General features: G+C 45.7%; 1 protein-coding gene across 1 annotated transcript in view; it reads left to right on the top strand.

Moving 5' to 3' along the window:
* Positions 1–18,644, top strand: part of PDGFRL (platelet derived growth factor receptor like) — a 46,487-nt gene that overhangs the window by 15,817 nt on the left and 12,026 nt on the right. The window contains exon 3 of the mRNA XM_059909479.1: positions 18,384–18,535. Within this exon, the coding sequence (XP_059765462.1) occupies positions 18,384–18,535 (152 nt within the window). The remainder of the gene's footprint in view (positions 1–18,383; positions 18,536–18,644) is intronic.

Below are 18,644 nucleotides of genomic sequence, written 5' to 3'. Positions count from 1 at the left end.
AAATATGAATCTGAATCGAAGAGAAATATCCTGGAGCTGAAAAAAACTGTTTTGACTTAGCATTAAATAGGATTCATTTCAAAGCACAGTTAGGGCTTTATAAGAAAGTAAAGACAGATGTGGGCCCCCAAGGACTTTATGGAAAAATGTGAAAAAAGATCTAGTCATAACTCTATATCAAACAACAACAACAAAAATCACAATTTCTTTGACACCAGAGATTCGACTAATTGGTTCTTGACATCTTTCCCGGAATGTGGTGCCTTTGGATAGAGAGGTATTCATCCTGTGTTTTCTTTTCCCGTGGAATGAGTTCTTTCCAGTGTGCTGATGGGGTTCTGAAAGCCTGGTCATGTTAACCAATGTGGGTAGCTTTCTGGAACTAAGTTCGTATGCTACCACGTTTGTCCACATGTAATCTTCTGACCAGAAGAGGGAGCATGTTATGGAACAGAGAGTTTAGGCTGAGGCACAGCTAGGTTGGAATCCTAACCTGCAAAGTAGGTCTTTGATGAATAATTACCCTCGAACCCAGTTTCCTTGTCGGGAATATGGAAATAATATCATCTTTGATAAATGCTGTCTGGCCGATGGTAAATGTACAATAAATTGAACCTAATTGTTACTAGGCAATGCATATTTCTCAAGTACAGTAATCCAAGTGATCTTTGTGGACAGTTCATTCTGACCAGGACTCACATAAATCAGGGAATTGTGCACAGCCAACATGGCTTCTGATATAGAGGATCCAAGAAAGTTTGCACATCCCTTTCTCACTTTCATTTAATTGAGCAATTCTTTGAAATCTGGGCCTGTGTTCCTCTTCTCCCATGAAAGCATAAGCCCGTTGAGGGTAAATACCACATCTGATGGGTTCATCAGATTCCTAGCACCTAGAACAGTGCCGGACATATACCAGAAATCAGGAAATATTGTTTGGTTTCCCCAGGGGTTTAGTGAGCATGACAGAGGTCAGTTTCCAGTCATGCTGGAACATTAAGATTGTTACACTTAGTGCCGATGTGTGTCCTGTTATGTGTGCACTGTCCTGGGTAGGTAACGACAAAGCATGAATATATTTTATATTGAGGACACCCAGCCACTGGGATCCAGCCCGGTTACCTCAGGGCATTTGTTGCATGTTGACCTCAGGAGTCATTAGTCAGTTTTCTCCCTCTACCTTCTCCCTCTTTATCCACCCTGCCCCCTCTGTCTTTGCTTCTCTCTTTATCTTAGAATCCAGAGCCTGTCATGTCTACTAAACTCTTGAGTGCGTCCTAAGTAAGTTATTTTGCCCTCTGTTTTTCCTTCACTCCCAGTTGGAAACTTCCAACCCCAGACAAACCTGTTCACCTCCCTTCCCTTGTCAGCACGTGGACCAGAGCACAGCTGGAGGAAACCGCACAGCTGGCCCGACGGGTGCCGTGAGTCTGTGGTCCCCTCATACATGCCTGGCAAAGCTGAATCTGTTTCTCTAGTGAGCTCATGTTTTCTCTCTTCCTAAACCTCTGATCTTCTCCATCTCTCTCACTTCCAGCTAGTGCAGTTCTCACGCAATTCACTGAGAAATTGGAGCCCTAGAATTGCCTTAATGTCCTCGTCACATTTCCTCCTTCCCTGCACTTACAGTTATAGTGGGGAGGGCTCTCTCCTCTTGACAAAGGCCAAAGCTGCATCTGTGCCCTGGATCTCATCCTTATAAGCCTTCCAGGAGCCTTAAGACATCCGTTATTGCCTCCTTGTTCTGAGTCTTCAACCCTGCTTCTCGAAGAGTTCCTTTCCCTAAGCCTCCAGATGAAGAAGGCCCGCCTTGGCCCTCATGTACCTTCCGGCCACCCTCCTCGCTCTTCTTACCTTCGCAGCCAAACCTCCTGGAGGGGCCTCTCTCTACACAACTGTCTCCACTTTCTTCTCCTGTTCACTCTTCAACCACTCCACCTGACTCCTGCAGAGGACTCCACGTGCATTTTATCACCAAGGTCAAGGTCGCTCAGTCCAGAGTCCTCCTTTCAACCCCCATGTGGCTGGCCCACCATGTCCATCCAGCAGAAGAGAATGCCCTCCTCTTGGCTTCCTCAACGCCATATTCTGCCCATTTTCTTTCACGTCACGGGCCCCTCCTTGGGGTTTCCTTCACCGGCTCTGCATCCTCTCTTCTTCCAGACATTCGAAGTTGGTGCTGTGCCTCTTCTCCCCACATGCTGCCAGATCCCCCCATTTATCATAGATTAGGTTGCATGTTTTCTTCCAAGCTCTGGGTCCCCAACTGCCTGCTCACCTGCCTGGATCTTTCCTGAGGCTTCCTTGAAACACAACCACCTATAACTGAGCTCCTGATCTTTCTCCACACCTGGCCATCTTCCTGTGTCCTTCAGTTCAGTGAACAGCATGAATTCCCTCCAGTTGCCCTTGACCAGAGGCCTAGGAATCGCCTTGGACGCTTCCCTTTTACTTCCGCATCCAACCAGTTCCCGCGCCCTAATGATGCTACTGTTTCGTTATTTCTGGAATCTTCCCGCCGCAGCAGTGTCACCCCCAAGGCTCTCGCTCACAGCAGGAATCACACAACTTGCCTTTGTGTACCCAATCTTGAACTTGACCTCAGTCTTCCACATGGCAGTCAGATCTTTCACAGAAGCACATCCGGCCACATTGCTTTCCTACTTCAAGCCCTTCGGGAGAGCGATTCTGTTGCTCTTAGAATAAAGATGAAACTCCTGACACGGCCCACAAGCCCGTGCATAATCTGGCCCCTGCTTTTCCCTCTGCTTCCCTCCCCTTTCACTTCACTCCCTTGTTGTCCACACTCCAGGCTCCACGGACTTTTTCTGATACCCAGTTGTGCAAACTCCTTCCTTCCTGGGGCCTTGGCCCATTTGGGTCATTCTGCCTGTAATGCACGCACTGGATTAGCTGCTTACCATCCTTCAGATCCAGGCCTGTCACTTCCTCAGGGAGCCTTCCTTGCTCTCAGCCCCTGCCACTAGGCCCCAGTTACACATCCTCACTGCAGCCCTTATCACCAGTGGCGCAGTTACCATTTCCCTGACCATTTGATTTATGTTTGTGTCCCTTGCGAGGCTGTAAACTTGGCAAAGGCCGTGTCTGTTTATTTGCTGGTGCTTCCCTAGCAGCCAGTTCAGGGCCTGGCACCCTGTAACTCCTCCACAAGTATTTCAGTGAGACACTGAAGCCTAGAGGGGTGTGCCTAGGGGGTGTGCGGACACTGAGCCTAGAGGGGGTGTCAAGTCAGGCCCCCGTGATCGCGAGACCTGCGACTCTGGGGACAAGCTCCGAACTTTAGAGCCGACAGGGACCTTAGCGGTTATCATGCTTAAGCCTCATCTTTGTAACAAATGAGGAAACGGACAAAGATGATAGACGGCTGGTCCAGAGCAACAAAGTGGTGGGTGGCAGTGTGAGTCTAAACCCTGGCCTCTCGGTTCCCGACGTTGAACTGCTGCCCTGCTCAAGTGCGCCAAGGCACGTCTGGTGGTAGCACTTAGACCGAAGGACACTCATGGTTTAATGAAGTAGTAGCTTCAGAGAAGATAGATTTGTTGTCTACTTTTCTTTTTCTTCCTCCCTCCCTCCCTCCCTTCCTTCCTTCCTTCTTTCCTTCCTTCCTTTTTTAGCTCTTTGGATACTAGACTAACACATCTGATTTACAAAGTTAAGATTCAAAACAGAAACGAAAAGGATACACTTTTTCAGAGTGGTGCATTGATTTCTTGCTGGGATAGCTTCGAATTGAAAGTGATTGAAATTTCACATTGATTTAGGATAACTTTTTGGATATCAGAATGTTAAAACATTACACTGGGCTATTTAGAAAGGAGAACTCTGTCAGAGAACCATAAATCACGCCTCATCCTAAAAGGCGGACTTTGATCACCCCAGAGGATGGATGTGTGTTCCTCTGGGTCTCCTATTCTGCAGTGATTCCTTAGGATTGGCAAACGCAGGTCACTGGAAGGTCCACTAGATGGCAGGTTTGAGCTGTGCTACAATTGTCTTCCTTTCACCAGTAAAAGAAACATCTCAAATGTGGACCGATTGGTTAAAATAATTGCACACGTTGTGCTTTCACACAAGTTCTTTCATCCTTTTAGGCAACTCAGCAGTCACAGTTTCAAGTTATATCTTAAACAATAAAGAATTCAGTTTTCCAACAAACAAATAAAAAGAGGAGTGGGCATTTGTAATTATATGCCCACACCAGGATAAATGCATTGACAGCTCTAAGTCCATCTGAGTTTGAGGAACGTGCTGAAGATTCTGTATTTCCAGGTGCTGAAACTGATTCAGATTTTAATTCCTGACTCAGTCCATCCCAATCACATAGATCTCCACTCTCTTTTGAGATCAGAAACAGCAGGGTTTTTTTTGACAATAGTTGTTACCATTTTGCTCTGTTTTCTGAGTCTTCTGCCTCACTCCTTCCTGCTCTCCTGCTTTCCATCCATCCTCCCACCTCTGTCCTCCCTTAATTAATTCTGTTCCTCTCTTCCAACAATTTTTTTTTTTTTTTTTGCATCTATGATGTTCAAGGTCCTGTGCTAGGTAGAAGCTGGAGATATGATAGTGAGCAAGATAGATACAACCGCTATACCCACAGAGCTTTTACTTTTATGAGAAGACAGACTATTAAATAAGCAATTTTAATATGCAGCTGTGTGAGTGCCTTGCTAGCAGAAGTACAGGATCCAGGAGGAAAAAACTCAGGCTGATATGTGAGAGCTGAGAGTTAACCAGGTAACGAAGGAGCTAGGAAAGGAATATCAGAAAGTTCCAGAAGGAGGGACCAGCACGAGGAGCTTCCTCTAGCTGAGAAAGAGTATAGCCCCTGGAGCACTGAGGGTGTGGAGTGGGGAAACAGGGTAGCTCTGGGCAGGGGAGGAGAAAGGAGGTGAGCAAGGAGAGAGGATGCTGGAAGGTTAGCGGGAGTCAGACCAGCGAGGGCGTTGTCAGCCATACTGAGGAATTTAGAGTGAAATCTAAGGGCACTTGTGAGCCGTTGACTTAAAGCCTTTATTAATGACACACTTAGAAAGTATAGAGGGCTACACTGCACAGTATGAGGGCTACTACTCCTCACCGTCTTTAGGAAAAGACAGCATCACTTCCCAGCCTCAGGTGGACCCAATCTCCCTCCAAACACCCTGTACCTGTTTTCTACAAACTGGGTTCTACAGACATATCCTTGGACCTAACAATTTTTTCACCATATATATAATATATTTTCATTTTTGCTTTCATTTTGTTGATAGTATAAAAAACATTCATAGAAGAATGTTCTGGACTATATGATCAAACCTCTGGTTGAGCGATCAGCACCATCCATTTCCATCTTCTCTGGAAACATTTTGCTTCTTCAGTCTCAGCAGAACACACTCGCAGAGTTTAGAGCTGGGGAATTCTTGGCGCAATATTGAGCCAAGGAAGAAAAGAAGAAGCAACTTAGAATCAGCGGCCTGGATGACGGCTGAAGTATAAATCAGTGCTGGGTAAGAACAGGGAGGTGCTGGAGATTTAAGCTAGACAGTCAGCAGTGTCACAGCAGTGAAAACGAGCTGGCTGATGTGCTCATAAAGACAGCCCGGGCTGCTCTCTGGAAAATCAGGTCCAGGCGTCGTCTTTCAGGATGTTTCTGTGGTGTCTGGTCGGATGTTAGCATTTTTCAATCAAGAGCTGGAAGCTCGGAGGAGGTGCACAGGAGATCTCTTTGACGGCTGGTTCCTCTGAAAACAATAAATAGCTTCTAGAGAGAAGGGAGGGCATCTGGGTGTCCGTTTGGCCGCAGTTGGCAATGGTTTATCCATCCACAGACAGCACAAAGGGAGGGTGGGCCGAGGAAGCAGACAGTGGGCTCCGGGCCAGTCTAGTCCTGCCTCCGGGAGGGGTGGTCTGGGGGCATTTCAAAAGAAAAAGAGAACGATGTTAGGAAGTGTTTGTAAACAGAAAAATCCCACTGTCAAGAAAGAATCTGCACAGACTTTGGTAAATACTGTCCTTCGTACTCTGGTGCTGTACTAAGGAAGAGGTCTTTATTTTTTTTCCTTCAATTTATTTTATTTTAGTTTGGTTTTTTCCTTCAATTTATTTAATTTTATTATTCTACGTTTGCCAAACATAATTTGATGTTTATGTTTGGTAAACACAAACTCTACCACTTTAACCATTTTTAAGTGTACCGTTCAGGGGCAGTGTGTACGTTCATATTGTTGTGCAGGTGTCTTTTTAATTCAAACTCACTTTCCTTCAAAGCTCGTTTCACTTCATTTTCTGAGCAGGACAAACAAAGATGATGAGGTCCCATGAAAATCTTGGCACCCTCCCTTTGCTCTCCTACTTACCTGGAGGTGCCCTTTGGGTCCAGTTTGCTGTGGGAGATTGAAAGTCTACCGCTTCAGCCAAACCCTGATATTTACCTTCAGATGGATGTCTACCCCCAGAAAACAGTGGGGTTCAAAATAAATGACTTATCCTGCCCTGAAGGTCGAGCTCCCTCTTCCCAGACTCAGTGGCACCAGCGCCAGGTGTACTAGATGTTCCGACAGTGTTCAGGTTGCAGAAAAACACGGCCTGTTCCATCCAGACATGAGTGGTGGGAGTGGGAGCAATTGTAGAACCAGACTTGTAGTTGTCAGGATAGAATGAGGTCATGCAAGTAAAGCATTGGCACACACACTAAGCCATCTCAATAAAGGTGAGTTTTTTCAATCTCATGCAAACTCTAGACGTCCATGATGCCACGGAGTGCGTACTCGTATCCAGACGCGTGGTCCTGTGATACTCCAGCTGTCCTCAGTCTACTAGTCATCAAGGTGGGGAAATGGGTTGAAGTACATTATTCAGTTTGGGGGGGAAGTGTTTTCTGATCTTATTTTAAAAGAAACCAAAACATTCAATTTCTTGAGTGTTCTGGTTAAGTCCAGGTTTGATTATCCCAGATGTGCTGCACTGCATTAAAATACAGTAAGATGATGATCGTAAAGTCAAGTTAATGCATCAAACCGAAAACACTACAGGAATACCACAAATTATATGTGATGGTAATTTTGGAGACTGTTGCAAAATGCAACATTGTTTACAGTATACCATGAAGTGATTGCATGTATTTTACGAGTGAAACCCCGCCTTAAAAAATGTGTATAGATGTGAGTGAGGTCTAGGGTTTAACACGCAAAAGTGAAAATGGAAGTTGCCGTAGCATGATAATTCTCTGCCAAGTATCTAAATGGGCAAAATGTAAATAAAACCATTTTATAAGGTATGTCAGAGGAGGAGGCAAGCAAAGAGGAATAAAGGATAAGATATGGGAAGTTTTATGTCCCCTGGTATACAGCTGTAGAGGATGGTACTTTATAAGGAAAAGAAGAAAAACAGCAAAACTAAGATGTCAGAGCTTGGCCTCTAGTCTCTGGGCTTGGCTGCCTTAACAGAGACGACCACCTACAGAGGCAGGCGTGAAGTTGCTGCCCTTGGGAATCTGCCCGGTACATCCCACGTTCCCGACCTGTTCGCTCTGTCCTGGGGCCTCAGGATCCTGCTATCTCCTCTTGTTTGGTGTTTTAGTGATCAGATCCTCTGTTCAGATTGCCTTTTGTACTGGATCCTAATTTTGCCCTTAACGCTGCCTTTCAGAGCATGTGCTACTTACTGCCGGAAGCCCGGCTCGTAACCCCACCCACCGCTTAGCACTCAGCTTCCATCCGGTGGCCCACCTGCCGCGGAGGGGAGATCACACAGCGCAAGCTCACCCTTCCCTGTAACAGCCCTGCTCTTCTTTATGAACTTGACTTAGTCACTAGGACAAGGCAGGGGTGATGGACCCTGGGTACCAACCAAAGCTGATACAGGAGAACATGCTCTCGTGCATTTAGTTTACAGAGGTGGCTCACGGAATGGCCTGTGATGTGGCATCGGCTGGTGGGCATCGTGGAGGAAGAGGTTGAGGACAGGACGTATCCGTATAAAAGCGGATGGGGTGGCTGCAAGGTGTCTCACAGCTTGAGGTTAATAGGCCGAGTTATAGTTAGCCTAACTTACACATAAAGACAGTCCACGAAGTCAGGAAGGTGTATGTGAAAAGAAAACCAGAAGTGGCCCTGACCACAAGGAGCTTATGAACTAGTGGAATAAATGACATACATACCAGATACAGTTACAGCCTGTGGTCAAGTGTGAGTGTGCGGGGACGACGGGAGGGGAGAAGGCAGCTGTCAGCATGGGCTGGACAGGCAGGTTGATTCACTGAGTGATCGGTTACCTAACTGCAGGAGCCCAGGCCTTGAAGATAAGATGAGGAGATGCAGAAAGAAGAGCCAAGGAGAAGAGCATAGACCTCCCCAAGGGCCGGTGCCACGCAGCCAGCTTGGGGACCAGCGATCTGGCCTGGACCCTGCATTTTATAAGGGATTAGGTTAGACCCCCCCAGAGGCTAGGGGCTTTCTCAAGTTTGCACAGCTTTTAGTGAAAGTAAATTAGACTTGAACTTAATTCCCAAGGCCCCTCTAGTCTCTACACCAAGAAAGCTGCCTGTTTCTTACGTTTCTGATGTTTGCTCAGAAGATATGCCATCCGAGTGGCCTCAGGATGAGTGGGCGCCTTTAATACAGTGACAAGGTGGGAGATTTGGTGCCTCACTCTCTGGGCTGTGAATCCACTGTGCCAGGTACGAATGAGGTTGGCCCACAGCCTCTGCATTCACTATTATAACTTGGCCACAATGCGCTCATTGTGGCCGAATGCCAGCCCATTAGTAACCCACAGCTTGTTTTCCTAGCAAGGGTGGTGGAGGCTTGCTCCATTGTCTCCGGTCTCTCCTCTTCCTGGGCCTATTCTTCCCTGAAGGCGTGGCCGTGAGCATTCAGCTCAGCAGAGCTGGAAGATCTTTTTTCATGTGACCTCCTGCCAAAGAAGTGCTGATGGGCTTATTCTACACAGTGAAATTAGAATTACCAGAAATGTAATAATGGAAGTTGTTCACATAAATAACCCCTATACACAGAATCATATGGGGGCCAGGTTTAAAATTTGACCTCACCAAAATTACATGACAACAATGCTTTACTTGTTATTTCTATGAGTTCTCTACATGGAGCTCACACATCTGCTAAGTTATCTTTTGCCAGCACCGCACACTTCCTCTACGTCACTCATTTGGTCAGGATTTGGTTAGGTATTTGAAATAATAGACACATGCTTCCTTTCCAATGCACAGTGGGAAGCATGGCAGATTCTTTTCCAGGACTTCCCAAGGATTCCATTCCCAGCTCTGACTACTGGCTCTGTGACCTTGGGTGAGTCACTGGATCTCTGTGAAATGAGGGATTCAACCAGATGATCTCTAAGGTCCCTTCTGGTTCCAAAATGACCCTTGGAACTTGTACTTAATCTAACATGAGTTAGATGATATGGGGGCCAAGGAGTTAGGACCCTTGGACAAGAATTCAGCCCATGTGAATTCTATTCCATTCTGCACATGGTCACCTGTAACTGCTGTCTGCATCACATCATGCCATGTAGAAGGCTGTGAGTGACACAGGCAAGCATGAGATGTGTTCCTGATTCCTGCTTAAAAAGGATCATTTCACTAGAGAAATATAATAAGTTGAAAAGGCTACATACTAAGCAGTGTGTGTGTGTGTGTGTGTGTGTACACACGCATATAGTGATAAAAGGATCAAGTGCAGAGTGAGAAGAAGCTTAGATCGGGGTGTACTAGGGCAACCCCAATAGCACCTAAAATTTGTGAGCACGTATTCTGTGCCAGCATCTTTCCAGGATCTTGTACATTTATTAACTAACTTAATTCTCATAACAACCCTGGAAGGTAAGGACGATTAATCTCCCTGCCTCAGATGAGGAAACTGAGCACAGTGAAGTTAAATAACGTGCTCATGGTCACAGAGCCAGTAAGTAGTGGAGGCAGGATCGAACCAAGGAAATCTGACTCAGTGTATGCTCTTAACCGCCATTTTACAAATACCACCAACCGTAAAAGGTCTTCCCAAGAATAGAACTTGAAAGAATAATGAGGTTTAGGTCAGATGGAAAAAGAAGAGAGCCTTTCAGAGGTAAAGAGATGGCTGGAGGGCCGGGATGGAAACGAACGGTTGTGTCTGGGTGGGTGAGGAGTTGGGCTGGATGGAGAGGAGGGTCCACGATGGAGGTGTTGGGAGAGCATAGGAGCCTTGGATTCCAGGCAAAGACGGTGGCATTCGATTCTGTGCACACTGGGAGCTGCTCGTGTTGTAAAGCTGGAGGAGATAATAAGATGGTTCTTAGGAAAGTAATCTGATGGTTTTGTAGAGTATCTGAAACATTCTTCTAGAAGGATCGATTTATAGACTCATAGAACGTAAGGAATGGAAAAGAGACGTAGAGTCGATGTTGACATCAAGATCTAGATAAAACGAACATTTCCCACTTAGAGTGTTGACAGTGTGTCTTGAGATTTTCAGTGACCTCTTCCTTTTTTTTTTTTTTAACTGATCCATGGGGTTTCTAAATTAAATGAGCACGTATTACTTTGCCATAAGAGAAGAAAAACTGTAAGAAAAGCAAAGCAAGTTAAACTGCTTAAAAAACTGCAGAATGGATGCTCTGCAAATGTATAATCAGAGATGGCTCATTGGTACTTTAAAAATCTGGAGGTGAGTTTTATGTTGTGTTGCCTTTATAGCATGTGGCTATGCACATTATTCTAGGCAGCCTGACAGGGTTTTCTGTTTGGTTAACCTCTGGTGTATCAGGCCTGGTGTGGGCTTGTGGTGTCAAAGGGATATCCACGCCTTGTTTTCTTAAGATCTGGGAAATCTCTGAAGGAGGAAGAGGAGTTTTTCCTTTGTAAAGAAGCCAGATGGGTTGGCAAGAGAGGCAAAAAGGAGAGATGCCACCAGCAGGCTGGAAGAGGTGGGGTGAGAAGAGAAAGGGAACATTCCAGTACAGCGGTCAGAGTGGGGTGGGTGTCCAGGAAAGGACCTGGAGAATGAGAGAGAGGCTGGCAGGGCTGGAGGGACATCACGAATGTGAGCTCCTGTGAAGCAGTTGAAAAATGCCTACTATAACTTCTTTTTAAATAGCACAGAGGAATCTGGCATAAGTCATTGTAATAGAAAAGACCCAAGTCACATTTCATATACATTCACATAAGCTGTTGTTGGGATAGAAGTACTGTAGTTATATTGCCAGGGTTTTGAGTAGGTCCTTGGATAGGATTCAGATATGCAGATTGATAGATAGATAGATAGATAGATGTATTTCAGATTAATTTCTGATATTGGAACTATATTCACTTTGAAGTTCCTCAGTTTACATATTTGGCTCTCTACTAGTTCCTCATACATATTTCTTTTCATCTTTTTTTTTTTTGGTCATAAACTGTGGAGCTTTGATATATTTTACCCAAGATTTGTACTCTGTTGATGTGGCTCCACTCCCAGCATATGGTGGAGCAATTATTTTCTGACGCGTTCTTAAAAGGAGCCTTTAGAGTAAACACAGGCCCTGTATACACACTTGAAACATGACAAGCAAATACTCACTAATCTTTATCTCCCTTGATGCTTGGCACCGTTCCTTGTATGTAGTAGAAGCTAATAAATAATTTACGATTCTGAAATGAATGTTATTTGAATAAGGAGGATATTTGATTACATCTTTTTTTTTGAAGCCATCTTTATTTTATTTTATTTTTTTTAACATCTTTATTGGACTATAATTGCTTTACAATGGTGTGTTAGTTTCTGCTTTATAACAAAGTGAATCAGTTATACATATACATATGTCCCCATATCTCTTCCCTCTTGCATCTCCCTCCCTCCCACCCTCCCTATCCCACCCCTCTAGGTGGTCACAAAGCACCGAGCTGATCTCCCTGTGCTATGCAGCTGCTTCCCACTAGCTATCTATTTTACGTTTGGTAGTGTATATATGTCCATGCCACTGTCTCACTTTGTCCCAGCTTCCCCTTCCCCCTCCCCGTATCCTCAAGTCCATTCTCTAGTAGGTCTGCATCTTTATTCCCGTCTTGCCCCTAGGTTCTTCTGACCATTTTTTTCTTTTCTTTTCTTTTCTTTTTTAGATTCCATATATATGTGTTAGCATACGGTATTTGTTTTTCTCTTTCTGACTTACTTCACTCTGTATGACAGTCTCTAGGTTTGATTACATCTTTTCACCTTCCTCCTTACCTTTCTGTTTTATGCAGTGAAGTCATCACAGAGTCTCCCAAGGCAGAACATCTGGGATCATATAGTTGGGTGGCCCTAGGAAAGTCATTTAAATTGACCTTCAACTACTCCTCCTGGGACTCCAACACTGACTTGGGAAAGTTACCTAACCTCAGTTTGCTCACCTACGACGATGGGTATAATAATAGCACCTAACTCTCAGGGCTGTTCTGAGGATGAAATCAGTCCAAATGTGCAAAGGGCTTAAAACAGTACTTACCACGTGTTAAGCACTACTTAGATTTTAATTATGAGTCATAGTTTCGTCATCACCATCCCATGGGATTGAGAAAGAGTAACGTGTACCTTGGGTGCTGTCAGTTATAATGGTAATAACTGGTTGTTTTGCTGCCCTTGTTTCCTTCAACAACTTGCTGAATGGCTGGCTAATTGTCCATTTAAATAGAAAATGGGGTATCATGAATAATACTGAGCTAATTTAATCAGATCTTCCAGGTTTGAGGAGTTTTTTGGGGGTGTGTGTGTGTGACAATATTTAACAAGATTTACAAGCTAGATAGAGGCACCATTTCTCAGTCAAAATTCCTTCCGTTCATTTCATTTCGGTAGGATGGAAATCCATGTCCTTTTCATTTACAAACATTCGTAACCTGAGTCTATATGACACTAGATTAGAAGCTCTACCACTTAGAGTTGGGAGACTTTGGATAAAGTACTTTGTAAGTTTCAGTGTCTTCATCATAAAAGGGGGGAAATAGTACCTCCAACCTAATGTGGTCGTGAGGCCCATCACAGTAACAACGTCTAAAATATATTGAGCTCTTACTCTGTGCCAGGCTGTGATCTAAGTCTTGAACGAACTTGAAGAGCTTAGCCTGATGCCCTCCATAAGTGTTAGGTTTTATTGTTGTTGTTACTAGAGTCTGTAGGTGTAGCCAGACTGGAAGCCATGAGCTCTAGATAAGGAGTCTGAAGGTCATGGTGGAGCTGGGATTTGAATCCTGTCAGTGTGGCTCCAAAGTCCATGATCTTATACCTCATGTGACTGCTGACCGTCACCACGGTCCTCTGGCCACCTGCCTTCCAGCCCAACCCTCTTTGTTACGAATTGAACCTGCCTTTGGTCTCCTTTCAGGGACCTCCTTCCCGGGGAACACACACCCTCTATTTGGTGCATGTTGAAACTCTCTGTCTTGAAGCTTGTCCTGTTCACCCTCCTTGGAATGCCCAGGGCACTTTGCATGAAGGAACTTGAGAGCAGGGAACTCTTCAGACATCATTGTGTCCCTGCCTCTCTCCTCCCGATACTCCCATTTCATTTGCACTAATTGACTATTCATGGAACCAATGAACTGATTATCTTGGAACCCAGGGCTCACCTCCCACGCTTGTCTTACAGAGTCTGGGGGAAGGACAGGAGCGTGGATGACCCCACCATTGTCACCTGGTCACTTCCCCAGGTGAGACGCACAGTGGGCCCTGACTTTGGCAGCCATCAGTCCCCTCCTCTGTGCCATCCCATGACATGGTCCCCTCCAGAAAAGAGCAGGCTGGGCTACATACACGAAGTTTCCAGCCTCCACCGATGGGAACGGACGCTGTGTATGTGAAGGTCAGGGTAGCCCACTGGAAGACACACATACACACAGTTCTAAATTTTGGACAAATACTCTTTGAAACCTGGACTTGTCCATTAGAGTTCACTGTGGGTCAGGTCTGGAAGTGCTGGTTTGGAATAAAAATATCTGGGGTCAGCTGATGTGCTGGAGTGTTCAGAGCTGCCTCCAATTAATGTAAATTCTGCTTAACTTTACTTTTTTGGGGGGGGCAATTTGTTGCAGCACCTCTTTTTATTTTATTTTTTTCAGAGTGATTCTCTAGTTTTTTTTTAACCTATTGAAGTATAGTTGGTTTACAATGTTGTGTTAATTTCTTCTGTATAGCAAGGTGACTCAGTTATACATATATATATATATATTCTTTTTCATATTCTTTTCCATTATGGTTTATTCCAGGATATTGAATATAGTTCCCTGTGCTATATAGTAGGACCTTGTTGTTTATCCATTCTATGTATAATAGTTTGCCTCTGCTAATCCCAAACTCCCAACCCTTCCCTCCCCTACCCAGCCCCCTCTTGGCAACCACAAGTCTGTCCTCTATGTCTGTGAGTCTGTTTTTGTTGCAGCACCTTTTTTTTTTCAAAGCTCCACTCAAACTTCACATCTTGCACTTCTTCCATCCCCAGGGATCTGTGAAGTAGTTACAGGAGGAGGGAGGGTCTACGGTTGAAGCATCTTGGGACCGGGCTCTGCAGGGCTCAGTGAATCCCCGTCTTCACCTCGTGGTGGAGACTCTACCCCCAGAGGCCTGAGGTCACATCCCAACCCCTTGGGTAGCCTGCTGCTTGGACTATGTGAGCCCATTAGTAGAAATGGACATTTTAAATCCAGGCATTTAAACTGTAATCCTGCTAAATAATTTGTTTCCTGTTTTACATTGTTTACAGAGAAGAGGGGGTGGAAAAATCCAGAAATGTTTTCCAGTGCATTTCCTTCCTTCCACCCCCAATCCTGCTAAAGATACAGCATGGTGGTAGGGGTAGCCCCAGGTGCTACATTTTTATGTGCGCAGTTTCTTTCCTGGTAGGAATGGCATCTTACAATTTCTATCACCACCGTGCTAGTACATGCTGGGCCCACAGAAGGTGCTCAATACATTTATTGATCACTTACTGATTTTGCACCCTGGGGTCTGAGCTCTATAGGGAATGTGGCCGGATGTTATGGTCCACCTGGGAAGACTTTCACCTTCTTTTTCTGTCTACCTTTTCATCTTTTATCTGCTGAAATCAAGCTCCATCCTCACAACTGAAATCACTATTTTGATTGCCAAAGACTTTCATTCTGCCAGATGAAGTGTGTGGGTATGTGGTCATGAATCTCTCTGAAAGGCATTAACCATCAATTTCTTGAATCTTTCTCCTTGATGATCCCCTTTCCTGATTCTTCTTTCATTGCTGATTCTACTTTTCCCCTCCACCTACCTCTTCTTTTCCTATGCGCCCCCTGATTTGGCTCTAGATTTTGTCCTCAGCCTTCTCTTTCTTCTCCACACTTTTCCTTGTTGAGTTCATTCATTCCTTTAGCTCCTGCTTGTACCCACTGTAGATGATTCCCCCAGATACAAATCTAGAGCTGTTTTACCTCCTCTGTGCCCAACCTGTATTTCCAATGACACCACGTGACGTCCACACTTACTTGACCCACATTTTATCACAAATTCAAACTCTCCAGTAGTGAATCTGTTATTTGGTCACCCGCATCTCCTTTCTCTTCTCAGCTATTCCATCTTAGTCAGTTAAACCTCATTCTTTCCAGCGCATGGAAATACAGATCAAGTGGTCATTCTTCATGTGTCTTTCTTCCACCTCTTATACCCAGTCTGTCGTAAATCTTCCCCAAGAAAACAAGCCTTGTATTCACTTCCATTCCACCGCCAACACCCAGCCGGGCCCCAGTGCTTGCTGTTCACCCCAGTAACGGCCTCTCCCTCCTCCTCCTCCTGCCTCCCCCATGCCTGTTCTCTCCACTCGTACCCTGGCTAAGGGGGGCCCGGCGCTTCCCACCTCCAAAACCGAGGGCGGTCCCTGCTGCCTGGTGAGTGAAATGTGTACCCCTCTCGCCGTTCTCAACCACATGCCCTGTGACTCCGACCCCCTCCCTCCATCTCCTTCTGTAATTAATGGATTAAATCCCCAAATCATCACTGAGTGCCTTCTACCCACCATGCACTGGGGACACGGCAGTGACAGGAGCAGAGCAGGTCCCTCCCAGCCCCGTGGGGCTGTGTGCTCCGGAGCCAGCAAGCTCGCTGTCTCTCAGCCCCTGCTGTCCCCCCACCTCCACCTTTCCAAGTCCAGCTTGTCCTGCCGCCGCCTCTAAGCTGCCTTCCACCTCTTCCACCTGCGGTGATGCACCCCTTCTCAGAGTTCCTCCTGCTCTTGCTCTGAGCATACTCTCTGATCTTTTCATGTATTTTAGTTTTAGCTCCCCAGCTGGATTGTAATATCCTTGAGGGCTACTGGTTTGTTTTTTATTTAAATAAATTTATTTATTTTTGGCTGCATTGGGTCTTCGTTGCTGTGCACGGGCTTTCTCTAGTTGCAGCGAGCAGGGGCTACTCTTCGTTGAAGTGCGTGGGCTTCTCACTGCGGTGGCTTCTCTTGTTGCGGAGCACGGGCTCTAGGTGCGCGGGCTTCAGTAGTTGTGGCTCGTGGGCTCAGTAGTTGTGGCTCGTGGCCTCTAGAGCACAGGCTCAGTAGTTGTGGCGCACGGGCTTAGTTGCTCCACGGCATGTGCGATCTTCCTGAACCAGGGCTCGAACCCGTGTCGCCTGCATTGGCAGGCAGATTCTTAACCACTGCACCACCAGGGAAGTCCTGGGCTACTGGTTTTTATTTGCGGTGCTAGCCATCCCCAATGTTGGGTGTGCATATTTTTCATTGTTGTAGCAGTATTCACAATAACTACTACTAACCTGCAGTTATACGTAATTAAGATATAATTAGGAAAATACAGTGAACCAGGCGTGGCATGAAGTACTTTGTATGCATTTTATCATCTAATGAATGCGTATTGGGTACATACTTAATCGAGTTAAGGAAGACAGTTTTGTTCAGCTGTTCTCCAGCTGTGGGTCTCAGGGGAGTCCCTTCTGCTTTCTGACACTCAGTTTCCTCATATGCAAAATTGGGAACTGGATTCCTGCTTTTTAAGGTTCTTTCCAGTTCCAACACTGATGTTCAATTTCATTTCAGTCCCCTTGTTTCTAGAGAAACTTTATACTGTGCACAGATTTGTTGCTTAGAGAATATGAAACAAATAGGGCACTATTCCTGCCCCCAAAGTTTTCACCATCCATTGTAATAACAGGAAGCCAGAGGTATCGGAGGGGTGAGAGGACAGAGCCAATTACATCACTGGGAGAAAGCAGGGAGATTTCTGAGTTGGTTCTAATTAGAAGCTTCCTGAAGGAGGAGAGATTTCCGTTCAGTTGAAAGGAGGCAGTGGAGGGAGTGGGAGTACAGAGCAACTCCTGGCAGAACGGGTGGGCAAAGCAGCTACTCAGCGGAGACCAGAACAGGCTGTGTTGATAGACCAACCAGCGAGCCATTCTGCTGTGTGCTAAGTTTAACGTGGCGACCGTGCTGGCGTTACTGCAACCCGTCACAGGAGGATCTCACCCACATCAGAAGAGTATGTGGGTCCCAGAGGGGATTTGAGGTGCATCCTCAGGTTGAAACCATTTATTTTGGCATCCTCACACGCCAAGGCCACGGTCGTGGGGGGGTGGGGCATCCATCCTGAGGAGGACACATCTGGGTTCCTCACATAATATAATACAATTAATTACCATGACAGTCGGCTAACACTAATGTTTAATAATAATAAATATTTGTCTCTCCTCATTTCAAAAAGGACCTGAAGGGGTTTGCAAATATATTCACATGCAACAAGATAAAAATACAAGAGATTAAAAAATGAGAAATTAAAAGTAGAAATAATAGTGTGAGGCCAGAGGAGAAGTGCCCAAAAGCTCTAAATACTTGACCAGAGGTGGGTGCATGATAGGGGCTCCGCATCTCAGCAACCAATGCACTTTTTCCTGAAAGGGAAGTTTTTATTTTTCATAATGTAGCATCTCAAAGATTCCAAGCTTGTATTCAGAGCCTTATTCTTATTGATCAAAGAGGTTTTGCATCCTGGATACTGCTATGTGCTTTCATTCCTGTTGACTGCTATTTAAATAAACTCATGAGAAACAAAAGCTGAAAGCAAGACGCCTGCCCGAGGCTTTGTGGCTGAACTTGTGAGGCTGCGTTGCAATGCACCAGTGATTTTACTTAAGGAAACCCCAGTCCTGAGGTTGAAGAGAATGTCTTCTCCTTAGAAAACGTGACTTCCTTCTAGGAAAGGCCTTTCTCTCTGCCTCCGCCATCTACCCCCGCCCCCCCCCCCCAACACATTTTTCCCCAAATACACCCTTTTATTAGTCAGGGCCATCTGAGAAAGGGCGCTCTGCCTGGAGCCGCTGGGGCTTTATCTGCGAGGATGATGGAGCAGGGAGAGATGGGCGCGAGGCCCCAGCCCCACCGCGACCCGGCTTTGCTCTTGTTGACAGTGTGAAGCAGCACGAGCGCTACGGCCAGCTGACCCTGGTCAACTCCACCGCGGCCGACACGGGTGAATTCAGCTGCTGGGGGCAGCTCTGCAACGGCTACATCTGCAGGAGGGACGAGGCCAAAACGGGCTCCACCTACATCATTTTTACAGGTAAAAGGTTGGCTGCGTTAGTGGAACTCTTCAGACCTCTGGACTTAGCCCATATTAAAGGTTCCCACTGTCTGCTGATCATCAAATAAGTACAATCAGAGCGCTCACT

The sequence above is a fragment of the Balaenoptera ricei genome, chromosome 21 (genome assembly GCF_028023285.1).
Source record: "Balaenoptera ricei isolate mBalRic1 chromosome 21, mBalRic1.hap2, whole genome shotgun sequence".
In the NCBI taxonomy this organism is placed as follows: Eukaryota; Metazoa; Chordata; class Mammalia; order Artiodactyla; family Balaenopteridae; genus Balaenoptera; species Balaenoptera ricei.
This window is presented reverse-complemented; position numbering and strand designations above follow the sequence as displayed.